Genomic DNA, 17,991 nt, shown 5'->3' with positions numbered 1-17,991 from the left:
GAAACAGATCAAATCTTAGCAACGCGCATATCAATTTCAAATGTGACGTCACAATGGGCATGCGCCAACACAAAGCGCGCAGCATGAGAGATGCAAGTGTTAACACTGTTTAGTCCGTATAATATTTCAATGATAATTTTTCGAACAACTTCTGCCGGGAGATAAACTGCGTAATTTCTTCTCAAAATAATGTAAGACTGACCTGAAATGATATTCTGGAGGCTTTGTTAATCCTCCCCGTCATATCCCCCCTCTCTCTCTACTTCCTTCCTTCCTTCTCTCCCTATCCCCATACCCTCTCCCATTAATTACCCCCTTCTATTCCCCCTCTCTCTTGGTTAAAGATTCAAAAAATGTTTACTCAACTATTTGGGGTTCAAATTTTTATATCTTTAAGTTTCAAACTATCATAAAGGATTGTGGTAAATGAGAATGCTTTCAATAGAGAAATATGAAAGAATTAACAATTCAAATATCGAGATACATGATGATATCAGGTTTCCATAGATATATTCGAGAGGCTTTGTGCAATCCGGAGAGTTTTCCTTTAAAAAACACTGAAGGATCATATCACAAATCATTCACTATACCCGCGCCGAAGTAATACTAACCCATATTTTAAAAGACTCGCAATATCCGTTCACGAGTTCCTCCTCACATTAGAACATACGACTCATGACAAAACAATGGCATTTATTTGAATGGATAGGTTTATTTTCATCAACAGTTCAGAAAGGAAAGAAATATTTGTTCGGATCTACATCTTGAAGGCACACGAATAAGGCAAAATAATACTCTCAAAAATGATGCATAGATTTAAATAAAATCAATGTATGACATGAAATTGAATAAATAAATAAAAATAATTGATTTAATGTGAAAAAGCGCGTCCATCTGACATATTTCATTAACATTTATAATTGTTGAATACAAAAGCAAAGTCTGTGTGCAATGAGGAACGCATGACCTTTCAAAATTTGACTCTACAATATGCTAGTGCAACAAATATATTGTAACGAAAAGTGTTAATTGTTTTGTTCAGAGAGTAAATGGACATAACAAAGTTATGATTAAGGATATGTATTACTCCTCGATATTTCTTAGTCATGTACATGACTTGGGGCGTGTTCATGCTTCACTTTTTCTGGCCAGGATCAGGCATCTGTTACGCGCTTAGTTTAAAACATGGTTGCGTCCATGCTTACTTCTGTAGAATCACCGAAAAACGGCGATCATGATCGCCGATCGTAAACTCACAAAAAGATGCGTTTACAATTTGTAAACGCGTTTAAATGGGGTCAACGCACTGACCTCTAGTGGGTCTACGTAGCATGCACAGTGAAGGTTTGCGAATCCAGCTGGAAGACCAATTAAGGCCACACACGGAGAATTGCCTCGATGAGCCAGAGAAGTAAGCATGAACAGTACACCGTGGAACTGCGATCACGATGAGCGTTTACGATGAGCGTTTCAGATCGCTCATTCTACCTCCAAAATCAAGCATGAACGCGCCCTTGTATAGGCATATTTGATGGATCTGTGCATATTGTACAGTGCTTATTATTATTATATGCAAATAAAATTCAAATATAAAAATCTGTCCCTGAAATTTCTTTTAGAAAAGGCACAAAAACAAAATTCTAGCCATTGTATTTGTACTGTTGAGGCAAATCACCAATTAAAACTGGCTAATACTGATAGAATCAATCATTCTTCTAATTCTGAATATCACATATATATCTGTCATCTTTAGATGATTATATCAGACCACTGCAAACTTCTAGAATCCAACAAAACAGCACTGTCTTTTCTCTAAGAAAAAAGGTTAAGGTTCACAAAATTCAAAGATAACGATGAAGAAGCACAGCATATTAACCACACGTACTAGATATTACATTACAACAGTGATTGTAAAACACTTCTATGATTACCCTGCATTGAATAATTGCAGAATTGGTCTAAAAAAAAAACACTCAAATTAAATCCATTAACATCAATGTCATAGATTCAAGGTGAATCAGTGCAGAATTTGGCAAACTAGGGCCAAACTAATCCATTATAAGCAACTAAGCTGTACAGGCATAAATAATACATTTACAGCTATACACAGTACTTTTTTTAAAGGAATACATTTCATGAATTACATTGAAATACAGCAACTGTACACACAGGAATAATTTCTTATTATTCATAAATTACATTGAAATACAGCAACTGTACACACAGGAATAATTTCATATTATTCAAAAATAAAATTCACCGAATTAAATAAATGAAGATGACAGGAGTATTGCTATCTAGGATTATCATGAATACTTGAAAACATCAGGAGAAATACAGCAAATATAACTTTATATGACCACAAGCTATGCACATCAGACTTGCTATGTCAATTAATACTACTATCACGTCAAGCACACATAAAACTCTTGTCCAATTCTTGCTATTAATTTATATAAAATAAATTCTTTACTGTTGAAATATCACTCTGTGCTATTCCGTTTCAAATAAATGTAAAGAAAAAGAATAAATTTTACAACAGAAACATCAACATTGTTCATTTAGAGCCTATTTCTGACTGAATTCATAACATTTTCATTCATAAAGTTTTCTTTACAGTATTGTTTGCAGCATATTTTCATATTTTGTAAGTTTGTTCCAATTCATGTTTGTTTTATCTGTCATTGTATTTTTCATCCTACCTTACAAAAATTTGTTCGAAATTTCTTATGTTTTGCACATTAGTCATCTTTACAGTTCGCCTCATGCTAAACATTGACCATTAAAACTATACATCTACACAGAATAAAACAATTTCTCTTTAATTACTTGATACCTTTTTATCATAAGATTGTCACTGATTTTAATATACCACTCAGGATACATATAATTCTAGATCAAATTAACATTTTACATATGATTTTACCATACATGTATAGACAACTAATTCAAATTAAATTGATTTTCACTCATAAATTACCTATTTCACAATCTTAAAACCCATGGAATGTGTATCTAAAACAATTTTAGTTTCATACTTAATTTTGGCTCATATAATAGTCATAAATAATAACTGCACCAAATGACTTTGCCAACATCTAAAAATCTTCCAAATTTCTGAATACTGTTGTTAATACATCAAAGCTTGTCATCACCATTGTTTTATATTATGTTAGGATCCACATACATCAAATACAGTTTTGGTCCAATGTCTCACAAAATGATTGAAAGAATACATTTAACTGGAATCAACACTAAGCAGTGTGTAAAAAGAAGACGTTGTGAAAATATCTTCATCGGTTTTACATAGACCGTTTGATGTGAATTTGTTAAGATTCATGCCGTTCTTTCTTTCCAATTCACTCTGTCTATCATCTGTATTTAATAATTAATAACTTGTACATTTTCAGAACTCACTGCATAAGCTAATCAAATACCAGTAAAAATGGATAGCTATAAATCTGTAAATCCACTGTAGGTGGCTAACAAACTGACACAAGAATTCCACTGGATGCGGTCACACATTTGTAAATCTGCAATTCAACTGCAGATTGTTAACCAATCATAAGTCTGTAATTTCACTGCAGATTGTTAACCCATCAGTCTGTAATTCCACTGCAGATTGATAACCAACCATAAGTCTGTAATTCCACTGCAGATTGATAACCAACCATAAGTCTGTAATTCCACTGCAGATTGTTAACCAATCATAAGTCTGTAATTCCACTGCAGATTGATAACCAATCATAAGTCTGTAATTCCACTGCAGATTGATAACCAATCATAAGTCTGTAATTCCACTGCAGATTGATAACCAACCATAAGTCTGTAATTCCACTGCAGATTGTTAACCAATCATAAGTCTGTAATTCCACTGCAGATTGTTAACCAATCATAAGTCTGTAATTCCACTGCAGATTGATAACCAATCATAAGTCTGTAATTCCACTGCAGATTGTTAACCAATCATCAGTCTGTAATTCCACTGCAGATTGCCAACCAATCATAAGTCTGTAATTCCACTGCAGATTGTTAACCAATCATAAGTCTGTAATTCCACTGCAGATTGTTAACCAATCATAAGTCTGTAATTCCACTGTAGATTGTTAACCAATCATCAGTCTGTAATTTCACTGCAGATTGTTATCAAATCATCAGTCTGTATTTCCACTGCAGATTGTTAACCAATCATAAGTCTGTAATTCCACTGCAGATTGCCAACCACAACTACTAATCTGTTATTTTTCAGCATACTGAAAACCAATTTGTTAATCTGTAAACTTGTATTCCACTGCATATTATCAACCAATTGCAAATATGTAATTCCACTGCAAATTGTCAACAAATTGCAAATATGTAATTCCACTTTAGATATAATCCACTGTACATTCTAACACAATTGCGATTCAAAATGCACTGCAGATCTTAAATCAAATTACACAGCTGAAGTCAAAAATCTGATCGGAATTAGGAGAGCTATTATAGCAGTCACTCTCTAAAGTTAAGTCACCAAATACAAAGGACGGAATCCATTAAGGAATGTAAGAAAGGGTTTATCAAGGTACAGGGTGTCTCATCAAATATTTGAGAGTGAGAGGGAGAGAAAGAGCTGCTGGGAGCATGTCAAGGTACAGGTTGTGTCATCAAATATTTGAGAGTGAGAGGGAGAGAGAGAGAGAGCTGCTGGGAGCATGTCAAGGTACAGGATGTCTCATCAAAGATTAGAGAACGAGAGAGAGCTGCTGGGAGCATGTCAAGGTACAGGGTGCCTCGTCAAAGATTGGAGAACGAGAGTGAGAGAGAGCTGCTGGGTCGTGGAGAGCTGCTCCTCATGGACAAACTGCTGGATGGACGAGAACCTGTATGAAAACCAGGATGAATGAAGTCAAATGTTAGTAATTCACAGGAAAAAATAAGAACAAATACTTATCAACTTGTAAATCTTAATATGCAACATTTAAATGAAAATCTTCCAATTGTCTCAAACATTATGCTTCAAAAAAGTTCTGAGAAAGATAAGCTGCATATCGCTCAATTGCCTCTGTAATTGTGTAAATATGAATAAACATAAAAACAACTGTCAAATCTAACATTAGATTCTAATACAAAACAGATCAACAACTTTGGTTAATTCCATCGTCAGTTCTTAGCTTGAACATAATGTTTGACCTATTGACCCTACCATTTGTAAAATACATGCTCCAACAAAATTTGCTCCAAAGTGAATTCTCACATTTAACAAAATTCTTAATTCCAACCCAAGACCAAACACTACACCTTAATCTAACTCTAACCCTAATCTTAAACTAAAACCCTATTGCAACCCTAACACCATGTCTTTGACGATGTGAATAGCTATCGATATGTTGAAGCACCGACTCTATCATATATTTTGTTAACTGTTTCTCTGCTTATACACAGATAGTCTTCTAGTCCATTTTGGTTGAATTTTAAATTTTTTAATTAAATTATTATTACTGAAGCATTTATCTTTGAATTAATATACAAATTACTGTAGTGAAACCAATATCAAGATGTAAATCGTAAGAAATCATTAATTAAATAGACTGTCTTCCACTTCAATAAATGTCAGAGTATCAATTAAGAGAGACAGCATTCAAATGACTGACAGTAGTACAAAATTTTGCATTTGATCAAACAAAACAACAAACAATTATCCAAGAAACCCAAATGCGTGAAAACTGCTCCTTTCAATGATAAATTTTATCATTGGTAAAAAAAAATTTGAATTAAATCTAACGAGAAATGTGCGTTTTTGATAGAGCAAATTAATGAAACTGGAGTTTTTATGTAAGCGATGTACTTTCTGAACCAGCACACATACCTTATACATATAATTTCATGCCTGAAAAACAAAATAAATTAAATCATTTTGCAACAAACTATGAAAATTGAGTGCTAGAGAAAGTAGAATCAAATGTTTAAAAAAAAGTTTTGTTTGAAAGTCAACTTTGTGTAAAAGTAAATACCCACTGGCACTGCAAATCAACATATAGAGTAACAGAAATTTCAACATTAAAGATTGTCTAAAGAACATTAAGAAAATCATTCTGAACCTTTGGGAAAACCGTCATCTTACCTCCATTTTCAACATGATTAGGCTAAATTAAAAAGAATAAGTTATTCTTCATTATGAAAAATAAAGCAAAGTCAAGTGATTTTTTAACCAACACTACATCTTCTAAAAGGTATTTTCTGTATTTATATATTAATCATATACATTTGACAGAAACTATAGGATATAAGTATATTTACAAACATATAAACTGAATAAAATTTGGGGAGATAAATTTTCAATCATGGTACCTATTCAAAGAACCATTTTTTGTATGGATAAAGACATTCTTCCATAATATTCCACTTCATTATAATATTTATGAAATCCATCTGCAAATGCTAAAAGACAAGCTTTTCTTTGTCCAGAAAATCGTGTTTAACATCAAATTGGAGCAAAGTTAACCAGGTACGCATTAAAAGAGTTTAAAGTCATGGATAAACGATCAATTTAATTTTGCACATATTAATGCTAAAATTTGCAGTGAACAGATAATGCTCTAATAAGATGCCTTTGGGTGGAAAAGTTTGATCATTCAAAATGATAATTGTAGTGAGGTGATTTGTAATGTCATATCTACAATCAACTGAGAAAAGTTATTTTTGAAATCGTTTTAATGGTCAAATGACTTCAAAAATTCAATTTATTACCACTAGCAAATATGGGTGAATACATACATTGTTCTGATATGAGATTTTTTTTTTGAGGATGTAAAGTGAAATACGTGTCACATTTTTGTATCGTACAAACACAGAGCTCAGTGGAAATGTGCAGGACTTTTGTAGCACGCAGTTGTATTTCAATTACAAATTTAAAATCGCAGCAAATTTTTTGTTGGCGGCGGTTTTCTGCATAATATCTGAACAAGCCTTGAGAGAGGTATGAGAAATGTTGGCATGCTTTGGTCTTACCTGAAGTGTAGGAACCGTTTAGGGTACGTCTTGGACTAGGAGACCTGGCTCTGGATGGGCTACTAGGCCTGGATGGACTACGACTGCGCCTTGGGGACGCCTGGAGGAGGAACAACAAAAAAAGATATTTCACATTAGTCAAGTCTCAAAGCGCAGTTACTCGTATACTTTTACACAGGAATAATGTTCTTCCAAGTCTCAGCTGTATTCATGATAACTGTCAATAAAAATGTAATTGAGTTTTACAGACGCGTATCAATCAGATATGATTATTTTTGTCTGGGGACTGACCTTTAATTTCACCATTCAAAAGACATGACTCAGTTTCGAACTGGGGTCACCTAAGTCAGTTTGTAGGCGAAGACAGAGAGCTGACCAAGTGAACGTGTCGCTAGACCAATTTACTTAATTCATGTGTGTACTTCCATGAACAATAACTTGATAAAACACATGGTATCTCACTAAAGAGAACAATTTGTGCTGAGGTGCATATGATGAGAAATTATCTCATCAAACTATCTCATATATGCTAAATGTTTAGAATGTCTAGAATCACCAATTTAGATTTCTGTGCAACAGCTGGGGCCCTCCTAAAAAATAATGCATTCAGGCATTATATTTCAAGAGTTTCAGTGGTATATTGCAAAACTGGAAACTTTCTCATGCTTGAAATGTTTGCATATTCCAAGAGTTGCTCAGATTCATGAAGTTACTGCCATCAAAGCATTCCAACAAATGACATAACACTAAATTTCTATACTTCACAAATGTGTCTTGCCGTGAAATTGGGCTGTCGTTTAAAGTCGCGAAAGATTCATATCATCAAAGTTTTCACGATTTAGAGTAGACATCACGCCAAGAAAATCCACTTCTCTAGAAAGAGACCTTGAAACATATGTTGACTTACCAGCGAGCCTCCTCTACGAGTGACCGCTTCACCTTTCAGTATGACTCGTCCAGCTACGTCCACTAAGGATGGCCAGATATAGTGACTGACCAATGGAGCTGAGTATTCAGAGTCATAGCTTCTACGATATCTGCAGAATCAAAGTCAAATGAGACAGTGAGGTGATTTAAACATGTAAATAAAAAAAAAGCATTTGTGATATAATAAAAAAAAAAAAAACTTTCATGTTTTAGCTACGCTTCTAAAGGAAAGTTTGATTTTAAATTTTGGTAGTTACAATTTGGATACACCGTCACCCGACCTAGATAAAACCTGCTTCAAATATAAAATTAATATACCTGTATTTTCTAGCAAATATAGGGAAGTTAAAACATAATATAATGTGAAGACTTGACTGCCAAGTTAAACTTGTAATACAAACTATAAAGTGTCTGCAGCAAAAGAAACTTTGAAATCCTGTGGTCTCCAACCACTTTGTCTGTTCTTATAATGACATATAAATTTGTCTGGTAGTTATATCATTCAACAATTTAAAAAAAATCAAAATACTGCATAAATGTCATAATCATTGTTCTGATGTAAACAAAGAAAGCAAAAGCAGTCATGGCCAAGCAATATTGCTCTTTTGGCACAATATGAATGACTTAAATGTAAAGACCAGTTCTGGTCATGCAGTTGCATTGTGAAAGAAACATTGTGGAATCGATCAGAAAAGGTTGATCATCTAGCATATAAGTATTGGTGTGTACTGCAAGGTTCTGGAATCATCAAAATGATAAGAAATTTGGCCCAGTCTTGGTAAAGTTACAAGCACTGTACACAGAAAGATGTATATGGGACTACGCGATAAATAATTATATCTTTCCGGACCAGATAGATATAATGTACCAAATATATCAATTAGTGGGCGGTTTCCCGGGAAAATTTGTATCATCGCGTATTAGTCAAATCATATTCTTTCACATGATTGGTAATAAGAGCTTCCATTTCATTTTTTGAGAGGGGGGTGTTTCCAAAACTGGTCTTTACCTTTAACTGCAGAAGAGTGTTTACTTACTTGAGGTCATCAAAGAGTTCTCCATCCCTGGCCCCACTGATGTCCAGAGGAGAAGGAAGAGCACTCATTGACCAGGCAACCTTGACCAGCTCACGGATGAAGAGAGTTAGAACTCGGAAATCAACCTCAGCAGGGAAGGAGATCGCTGGGTGACGGTTCATTGCCAACAATACATCCTATGTCAAAGACAGAGAGGTGATTTAGACAATACATTACCATCTATTTATTTTAATGAGAGAGAGAGAGAGAGAGCGAGAATATAAGTTGTATACATGGCCAACAACCTCCTCCCCCCCCACCCTGTATCAATTTCATATTCTTTGTGGTAAAAATAATGTACTATAAGAAATTTGCCATAAAAATGGTGAAGACTGATACTGCACGGTTTAATATCAATGAAATGACTATCTAAACCAATACAAAATGAAAGTACGTTTTGGGGTCTTTTATCCATATGCAATGCACAAAGAAAACTCTGGTCTTAAAGTAGATATTCATTGATTTTAAAAAATAACTTTATTTTCATTATTGCAAAGTTGAAACTTTGATTCGACAAGGTTATCAAAATTCAATGCTTGGAAACATGCGAAGTAATGATTATTATAAATTACAAAACGCTTAAATACAGCCCCGGCATAGCACCTGAAGAGCTCTCCGAACGCTGCTGAGATGTGTGAGATCACAGTATGGACATGATTTGCACAAGCAGACAATGTTCCATGACATCTCACAAATTTTCAGTGCCTGTGTGTTCATCTTCTCTTGAATTCTTTTTCTTACTTCACTACTGTCAGGCTAAATGTATAATTTATTGCCTCACTCTTAACCCCGTGCATGGTTTTATTTTGATGACAAATGCAGCGATACAAAAATAAAGGAATCTGTCGCTTATGTCACCGCGGTATGTTCGGCGTTTCAAGAGGGAACAAATGCTGTCCTTAATATCATTCCAGGGTTTTTCAATTTGAAAGTCTTGTTTCTTTGATTGTTAATTAATCCCTATCCTTTGTATTTACGAGCAAAAGACTTTAGTTATCAGAATCGGGTCATATCCCCTTTTGAATGGTTTAACATGCCATTACATTTATATACACTAAACTCATTATAATTTGACAAATAAAAGCTGTGCAATTATGTTCATTCTTTATGGGATGTCGTCTGCTTGGGCAGTATTGGTCCATAAAGTGACGTCATTAAAACATCATTATTTTTCCGGTGAATCTCTTGTATATCCCAGCTGCTATGGAGGTGGTTGTATTTGTATTTTTATAAATCACCCGATATGTAGTTGACCTAAAACTTGTACGATGGCCATATGTTAGCTTACCAGTTTCTAGTGATACATTAGTTAACATATTTGTGATTTTCTTTGAATTTCACCTTTAAGTATGCTAATCTTCATTTTTAAAACAAATCATTTTGTGGCGGCTTTAGGCACTACAGCCCCCCAATATTTTACATCATAAAACTTATAATAAAAATGTGATTCTCAACAAATGTTCTTGTCAGGGAATAGAAATTACATAACAAAACTATGTTTATGTTTCTGAAATATCTCTTGTAAATGACATGTAGACGTACCTCTACTATAGTGTGTACATCCAACAGGGTGCCGTTCTTATTGATGTAGCCTTGGACGGCTTCTGACAGTGGTTCAAGTCCAGTGTGTGTATCAGCCAGTAGGGTCTGGACCTTGCTACGGTAACGACGGAACGCCATCTTAGCAGCATGGAAACACTCCTGAATGTTATAGAAAACAAGTACCGTAATTAACGTTGTATAAATCGCCCTCGTGTATTAATCACACCCCTTTTTTTTTCTTTTTTTTTTGCCGACTTAAAAAACAGTAGAGGACCTAGGACAGAACCTTGTGGTACGCCGTGTAATAGAAGAAAAATTGGAGGAATCATTTTTATCAACTACATATTGAAATCTATCAGAAAGATTACTTTCAAACCAAAATGACAGACAAATTTGAGTGTTGTTCTAGTTTCCGAGTGGTGAGTCAACACACCAATTACCGAGGTGGGAGACATTGCCAGGCATAGCGCCAGTTGGAGGGGCTATGTATAAACCGCACCCCCGACGTTGAATTTTTTCAGCGGCAAAAAGGTGCGGTTAATACACTGTTAATTACAGTATACATATCTTCATATTAGAAGAAAGAATAAGTATCACCTAACCAAACCTACATAAATGTGGGTTTAAGAAGACTTTTAAGATATTGCCATAAGACTAATCTCAGCCAGTTGTGGACAGATACACGTTTAACATCTAATAAAAACTTGAGTTTGTAGGTCACGTCATGAGATGAGAGGAAACAGAATATAGGTTACTAGCAAGAAAGATTAAGAGATAGAGAAGCAGAAGAATCAGAAGTTTAATCCATGAACTTGTAATATACTATTAGAGAGTTGTCTAATACAACAGAGGTGCCATCACAACACAAATTGGAAGATATAGAAGAAAACAGCCCTAACTGTCCATTATTGTACCAGATAAACACTTACAGAAGGGAGAAATAAAGGGATCCCTTGAACAAGACTGCCTACCTAAAGAGATTTAGAAGGATTTTGAGTTTGATTGGCTACATTAAAACCCAGACCTACCTGTAAGCAAGTGAAAACAATCTTTTGATTGAGCTCATGATCATCGCAATGATTGCGTAAGATATCCATGGCATCCATGCGACTCTGAGCAAACAGGTCGTTGAATCTGGTCACAAGGTTAGCCTGACGGATACGCTGGACCACATCGCCACTCACTGAGATACGTGGAGACTTGAGGCTGGTAGAGAGACTAGGTGTGGGGGCCAAGTACTCACTCCTGTGCAAGATAGAATGAGCGTTTGATAATTCAAATTAGAACCCAACTCAGGAAATTATAGGACAAAAATAGCAATTTCCTTGGTAGACGATGAAGGAATTGACCCATTTTAACACAGGGGGTGTGAAAAGACATGTGTAAAATGATATAACTAGGGCACAGGTATGAGAGAGTATTTTCATCAGAGGATAATGGAAATGGAAAATAGGCAATAATAAGCATCCAAAATTAAACGACAAGAAACCTTGGCACCCCTCCCCCCTCCCCCTCCCAGGAAATTCAAATCCTATACACTTCTTTGTTTATGTCTAGTTTGTCAGAGGGGTACTAAATCAAGGGTGACTAACCTGCCTGTAGTTCTTTGTTTATGTCTAGTTTGTCACAGGGGTACTAAAATCAAGGGTGACTAACCTGCCTGTAGTTCTTTGTTTATGTCTAGTTTGTCACAGGGGTACTAAATCAAGGGTGACTAACCTGCCTGTAGTTCTTTGTTTATGTCTAGTTTGTCACAGGGGTACTAAAATCAAGGGTGACTAACCTGCCTGTAGTTCTTTGTTTATGTCTAGTTTGTCACAGGGGTACTAAAATCAAGGGTGACTAACCTGCCTGTAGTTCTTTGTTTATGTCTAGTTTGTCACAGGGGTACTAAAATCAAGGGTGACTAACCTGCCTGTAGTTCTTTGTTTATGTCTAGTTTGTCACAGGGGTACTAAAATCAAGGGTGACTAACCTGCCTGTAGTTCTTTGTTTATGTCTAGTTTGTCACAGGGGTACTAAAATCAAGGGTAACTAACCTGCCTGTGAGGATGAATTTTTCTTCTTTGAGAACGGCGAGGTCATCCTTGAGACGTCTTACTTCAATCTCATGATCGTCTACAGTGCCTACCCGAGCACGGTAGAGACGCAGTTCATCCTCAAGGACTGCAACCCTGTGCAAACATGAAATGAAAAACAAAATGACTGTTATTATGGGCAAGCCATCAAAACTTACAACAATGAGTACAAATAATTCCCAGTGTACATTTACAGGGCCTATTCCCTCCTAAGACCACATTTCAATGCATATTCTCATGATGATTTTGGTTTGCTTCTATGTGAATGGTATTTGATTCCAGGCATCTAAGGCTACCTGTGTTACCTAAATTTAAAAGGGGAACATTTTCTCAAGGAGGTACAGTTGTAGCAGTCTATGGGAGGTGGTGGGGGGGGGGGGGGGGGGGGGGGGGGGGGGGGGGGGGGAGGGGGGAGGTGTAAGTCTTCCAGAGACACATTTCAAGCATCTCAGGGCAGTAGTCTAGTATCTTCAAAATGCTAAACTTATATAATCACCTCTAAATTCCAATTCCTTTTTATAATGTAACCTTTGAAATATGTGATCACAAACCTGTTTTTTAGTCCAACCGAGACCTCATCACTGACCAAAGCCTCTCCTTCTGACATGCGACGCTCTGAGTCCAGTCTTACCCTTGTACTCTCTAACCTGCGATGGGGACAGCAGAAGACATGGTGATCATACAGAGCTAGGAATCTATAGGAGGTCTACATAGAGAACCTTTCTCTTTTGGAATTAAGCTTTTCATATAGTGATATCTAGTGAAATCCAGGAGAGGATCTGCCTGAATGGATGACACTGGTATCCCTAGGGCCTGTCTTTTAACAGTTGCAATCAATCGCAGCTATGTTCCTAAGACATAGGAGACTGTAAACTTGCAATTTATGAGAGGACTTGTGATTCATCCGCATCAATCTCAACTCTTTATAAGATGGGGCCCTGATTGACTTGACTGATGATTAAATAGCTACTTTGACTTATTGTTTGATTCATGGTCAATTAAGCATAGCTATCATTACCGAAAGCAAATAATCCTTTGTAATAATTTGTGAAAGCACAGAGAGACATTGTTTCAATTTAAGCTCCTCGTCCTCCTCCTCCCCCCTCCTTCCCCCCCCCCCCCCCCTCCTCCCCCTCCCCTTTCTCCTCCTCCTCCTCCTCATTGTGTGATGCTTGACTTACTCAGCTTGTAGATCCGAGGCCACACCTCTGGATGTATTAAGGTCCTGTTCCACCTCATCTAACTGCTTCTCATAGCTGTCCTGCATCTCCACCATCTGTCTCTCTTTCTCTGCAGCGTCGGCCATGATAGACAGACTGGTATCCACGGTAACGGCACTGTTTGAAGCTACAAACCCTCGGGCCAACCATGGCAAAAAGCGGTTCTTTAGAGAGCTGCATCCTCCATACATGCCCCCTAAATATCAGCAAATGAAACAAAGTATCAAATACTGTCTGTTATAGCAATATACTGGTATGTGATCTGAAGGCTCACAAATTTTTAATAAAATTATCAGTCAGATCACTAATTATCTTTTTTCTTCAAATTTCCCAGTGCAGTATTTTTGTTTTTCTTTTTTTATGCTAACCATATGTGTGAGTCTACTCTTTTGTTCCTCATATACAATTTGTAATCAACAAAGTTACAAATATTACAAGGGAGCAGAGAAGTCTGACCAGTCCTCTATCTCTTAGAGAGCTAATCAATAGATGTTAAATTTGAGATTGGTTAAAGATAAACTGAAATAAGACAAGTTCTTGATATAGCATTTTATAGCCCATCTCAAGGAACATTTTGAAAGACACATGTCCAGCAGAAAAATATTACAGTTTGCGTACGGTAACCCTCCAAGCATAAATCCTCATCTTCACAAGACTTATTTGGAAGAATAGATGAACATGAAGATGTGTTTGTACTTGACCACGCTTACCTTCTGCACAACACAGGTTGAGGATAGTGAAGAGCTCCCCCTGCAGTCTAGATGTGATCTCAATCAGTTCTGAACATCGATTGACATTCTGATCACAAGTGTTTACCTGTAAATAAAATTACAATAAAAATACCTTTCAATATTTTTTTGGCAGCTAAACTAATGGTTGATTAACGATTCATGTTCTCTTCAATATATTCTAAAGATCGTGCTCCATAGTACAATGTACATTAAACCAACTTTACGTAAATCTAATCAACTTTCATTTTGATGCTCACTCTCTCTCTCTCATTTTCTTATTTTAATTTTTTTTTTCTGTCTTAAATTATAAAAGGGCCTTCTATTTAAAAACACGTTTGCCTATTAAATGTTTAAATAATTAAACAGGCTTTAAACAAGCAAGGCATTGAAAAAATTTACCTGTGTTATTTTCTAGCCTGTAAAGAAAGTTTTGTAATTTTTGTCATGCTTTGAATATGGAGGGACATCCACACATGTACATATATGCAAATGTTCACAAGTTTAGTCAATGTAGCTAAAAATAGACACATCTATCAGATGGTATTATCAGATATGTGTGAATAAAATAGTGTGACTCTTTAAAATGATTCATGTGCAAACACTATGATGCTCTCTGAAGACTAGATTGTGAATCAAAATGTGAAGATTTAAAAGAGAGAATCAGACTCTGTTCCATATCCTTGTTTGCTGTTCAACAACACTTAAGCCTCTGTATAAATAAAAGATTACAGAAAAACCAAGAAGTGTACACAAGGCTTGACAAATAGTTTGCTTGCTACCATACACATGTATAGCCTCTGATGCTTTCACAGATCTCAAGTCAGTTCCCTAAAAGAGATTTCATTGTTTGCTGTGAAGGTTTTTCATTGAGTCAGTATAATAAGCAGAGTTCTTTTGTTGACTCCAAGATCAAACAAACTGGCATCATCATCCCTCATCCATCAAGGGTGCAATGGAAGTTCAACAGTTCTTACACTATAATAGGGCAGTGCACCTATGAAGCCTATACCTATCATGAATCTCTTCTCTGGAATTTTCATATTCCAGGAGTAAGGACACTAGTTTCCCAAAATACAATTTTTTTCAGGGGTCCAAAAATTTGGAATGACATACCCATAGATATTCGACCGAGTCCATCACTAAATAGTTTTAAAAGAAAATTTAAACTGTACCTGTTAAGACAATACTCAATAGTGCAATAACCTATATTCTTAATGTTCATCAGACAGAAAAGTGTGTGTTGGTGTATATGGGAGAGAGTGTATGTGTGAATGCAATTCCCCCCCCCCCCTTTTTTTTTCTTCCTTTTTATAACAAATACAAAATTTAAATAATGTACTTAGTTTTTTATACAATTACTGGAGACAGACTTTTACATAAGGCCCGGCCTTCCTGTCTAGTCTCCAAATACTTTCATTAATGTACATGTTTAAAATGTTTTTTCCCTTGTCCATCATGTCTTCACCACTTGTGTTATCCTCATGTTATATATTGATACATGTATTATATTCTAACTTTTATGTTTGCTTTCCTTGTATATTTTTTAATGAAAGTATTGAATAAAGTGAACTTGAACTCATCATTACATAAATATCAAATCCTTTTAATGAAACATTACTCAAAACATAACACATCAAGAGATACAGCTACAATAACCTACAGGATTACCCATTAGCCCTATCGGGTTATAGAATTTGTACAACTTGGATACTGCTCCACTAAGTGCCAGTAAATCATAACTGTTGAACTTGATCTAGGTATACAGTGTGTCCCAGAAAAAAACAAAACTGAGAATTATTGATGTTTTTTCATAACTTAATCACAATTATAGTTAATAATTATAAATGACACATATTTGTAAAGCTTAGATCCACCTCTTTTATTTGATGCAACTCATATGATGCATATTTCATGCATGAGTGATTAAAAACAATTTGAAGAGAGGGTACCAAAAAGTCATTTGACGGGCGTTATTTGAATTTCAAAGAGAAAATCAAATTTAGTTAATCAAATTTAGTAAAAGTTTATTTTCTGACCTTTCATATGACACCTCAATCAGGAAAAATGAGCCAGGAATAACACAGTTCTGTTTGTTTAAAGTATGCTTGCATTTCCATAATTTTATTTAACAAATTCGTGTTCACTGGCTACCTGCCGTAGCAACACACTGAGTTGACAAAAGAGAAAATCACATTTCTGAAAATTTTATTTTCTGCCCTTTTATATAACACCACAATCAGGAGAAATGAGTCAGGAATAACAAAGTTCTGTTGGTTTAAAGTAATGCTTGCATTTCCTTAATTTGATTAAACGAATTCGTTTTCACTTGCTGCATGCAGTAGCAACAGAGTTGACAAAAGACTTATCATAATCATATGGAATTTCTTACGGGATTCATAACAAATTGCAGCACAATACAATTGCATACCGTACCGACGGTCGGGTGCGTGCACATGTGTTTTAAATATAAGTTAGCGACTGTAGGGTCTAAACTTAGTTTACGGTCGCTAACTGAACACTCGCGCGCCCGCACCCCACCGTCAGTACGGTATGCAATTGTATTAATTGTGCTGCAGTTTATAACGTGATTCCTGTGAGAAAGTGATTATTAGGCCTAGATCTATAAGTCTTCGTTTTTAGGAAAAATAGTCTACTCCTAAAAAGATAAGAAAATTGACACAAATAAAAAAACAGGTGGTAGATCTAGACTTCTAGATCTAGACTAGTCTAGAATCTAGTCTGTCTAGTCTAACAAACAATTAGAAATCTATCGACTTTTATTTAAATCATGACCTTTATTTGGACAATTGATGAATATTTACTTCATTTTGGGTATGTTTTAGTAGGGTATCTCCACGCCGGAATCACGGGTCAAAGTTTGGATAGACTTCTGAACTAGCGCCGACTTGGGCGGCTGAAAAGGGCTCTCGGCCTCGCCAGGCTAGCTAGTCTCCCCCGTCAAATTATAAGGAATGGGACCAAGGAAATATTGTTTGCGCATGCACAGTGATGCACAAGAAGCACGTCTACAATTTTAGGATTTAAAAATCGTTACTTACCAAGTAATTGTCATTCCATCTTTCAAGTTTATCTTGCAACAGTGAGTAAGACTCAGCCTTGACAAGTCTACGAAGTGACTCAGCCATTTTATTATTTACAAAAAGGCAAAATGATATAATAAAAAGGATATTTCCTTGTCGCATAAGTTAGCATACGACGTTGCGTGCAAACTCGAGTGTTTTGATGACGAGATTATTTTCCAAACCACAGATTGGCACTCAAGGCCGCAGGTTAACGCCCACCTCTATTTCAATGCAATTCCTTTCAACTCGTTCAATGCCTTTACTAGATACATGACAATAGCAATCAATGAATTTTTTGTCTTGTTTACATGCGTAATACATAGTCATAGATAATTAACGAAAAGTGT

General features: G+C 35.7%; 1 protein-coding gene across 4 annotated transcripts; it reads right to left on the bottom strand.

Moving 5' to 3' along the window:
• Window positions 1-4,393: 4,393 nt before the first annotated feature.
• On the bottom strand, window positions 4,394-17,813 carry LOC100893596 (mitochondria-eating protein). 4 transcript variants are annotated; one of them, XM_030980341.1, is made up of 12 exons: window positions 17,621-17,813; window positions 14,541-14,646; window positions 13,792-14,026; window positions 13,162-13,257; window positions 12,572-12,706; window positions 11,561-11,777; window positions 10,533-10,691; window positions 8,952-9,127; window positions 7,895-8,024; window positions 6,988-7,087; window positions 4,770-4,859; window positions 4,394-4,710 (listed from the first exon to the last, which is right to left on the bottom strand). In XM_030980341.1, the coding sequence occupies exons 1-11, from the start codon at window positions 17,762-17,764 to the stop codon at window positions 4,774-4,776; spliced, it is 1,584 nt and encodes a 527-aa protein (XP_030836201.1). In that variant the 5' UTR covers window positions 17,765-17,813; the 3' UTR covers window positions 4,394-4,710; window positions 4,770-4,773. The 4 variants fall into 4 exon arrangements, with proteins under 4 accessions (XP_030836201.1, XP_011684040.2, XP_011684046.2 ...); XM_011685744.2 differs by lacking the exon at window positions 4,394-4,710 and adding an exon at window positions 5,846-5,866 and having other exon boundaries at window positions 4,751-4,859; XM_011685749.2 differs by lacking the exon at window positions 4,394-4,710 and adding an exon at window positions 6,101-6,122 and having other exon boundaries at window positions 4,763-4,859.
• Window positions 17,814-17,991: the final 178 nt, after the last annotated feature.

The sequence above is a fragment of the Strongylocentrotus purpuratus genome, unplaced genomic scaffold, assembly GCF_000002235.5.
Source record: "Strongylocentrotus purpuratus isolate Spur 01 unplaced genomic scaffold, Spur_5.0 spur5_scaffold_11, whole genome shotgun sequence".
In the NCBI taxonomy this organism is placed as follows: Eukaryota; Metazoa; Echinodermata; class Echinoidea; order Camarodonta; family Strongylocentrotidae; genus Strongylocentrotus; species Strongylocentrotus purpuratus.
Note: the sequence above shows the minus strand (reverse complement) of the source record. Positions and strands in the feature narration are given on the sequence as shown.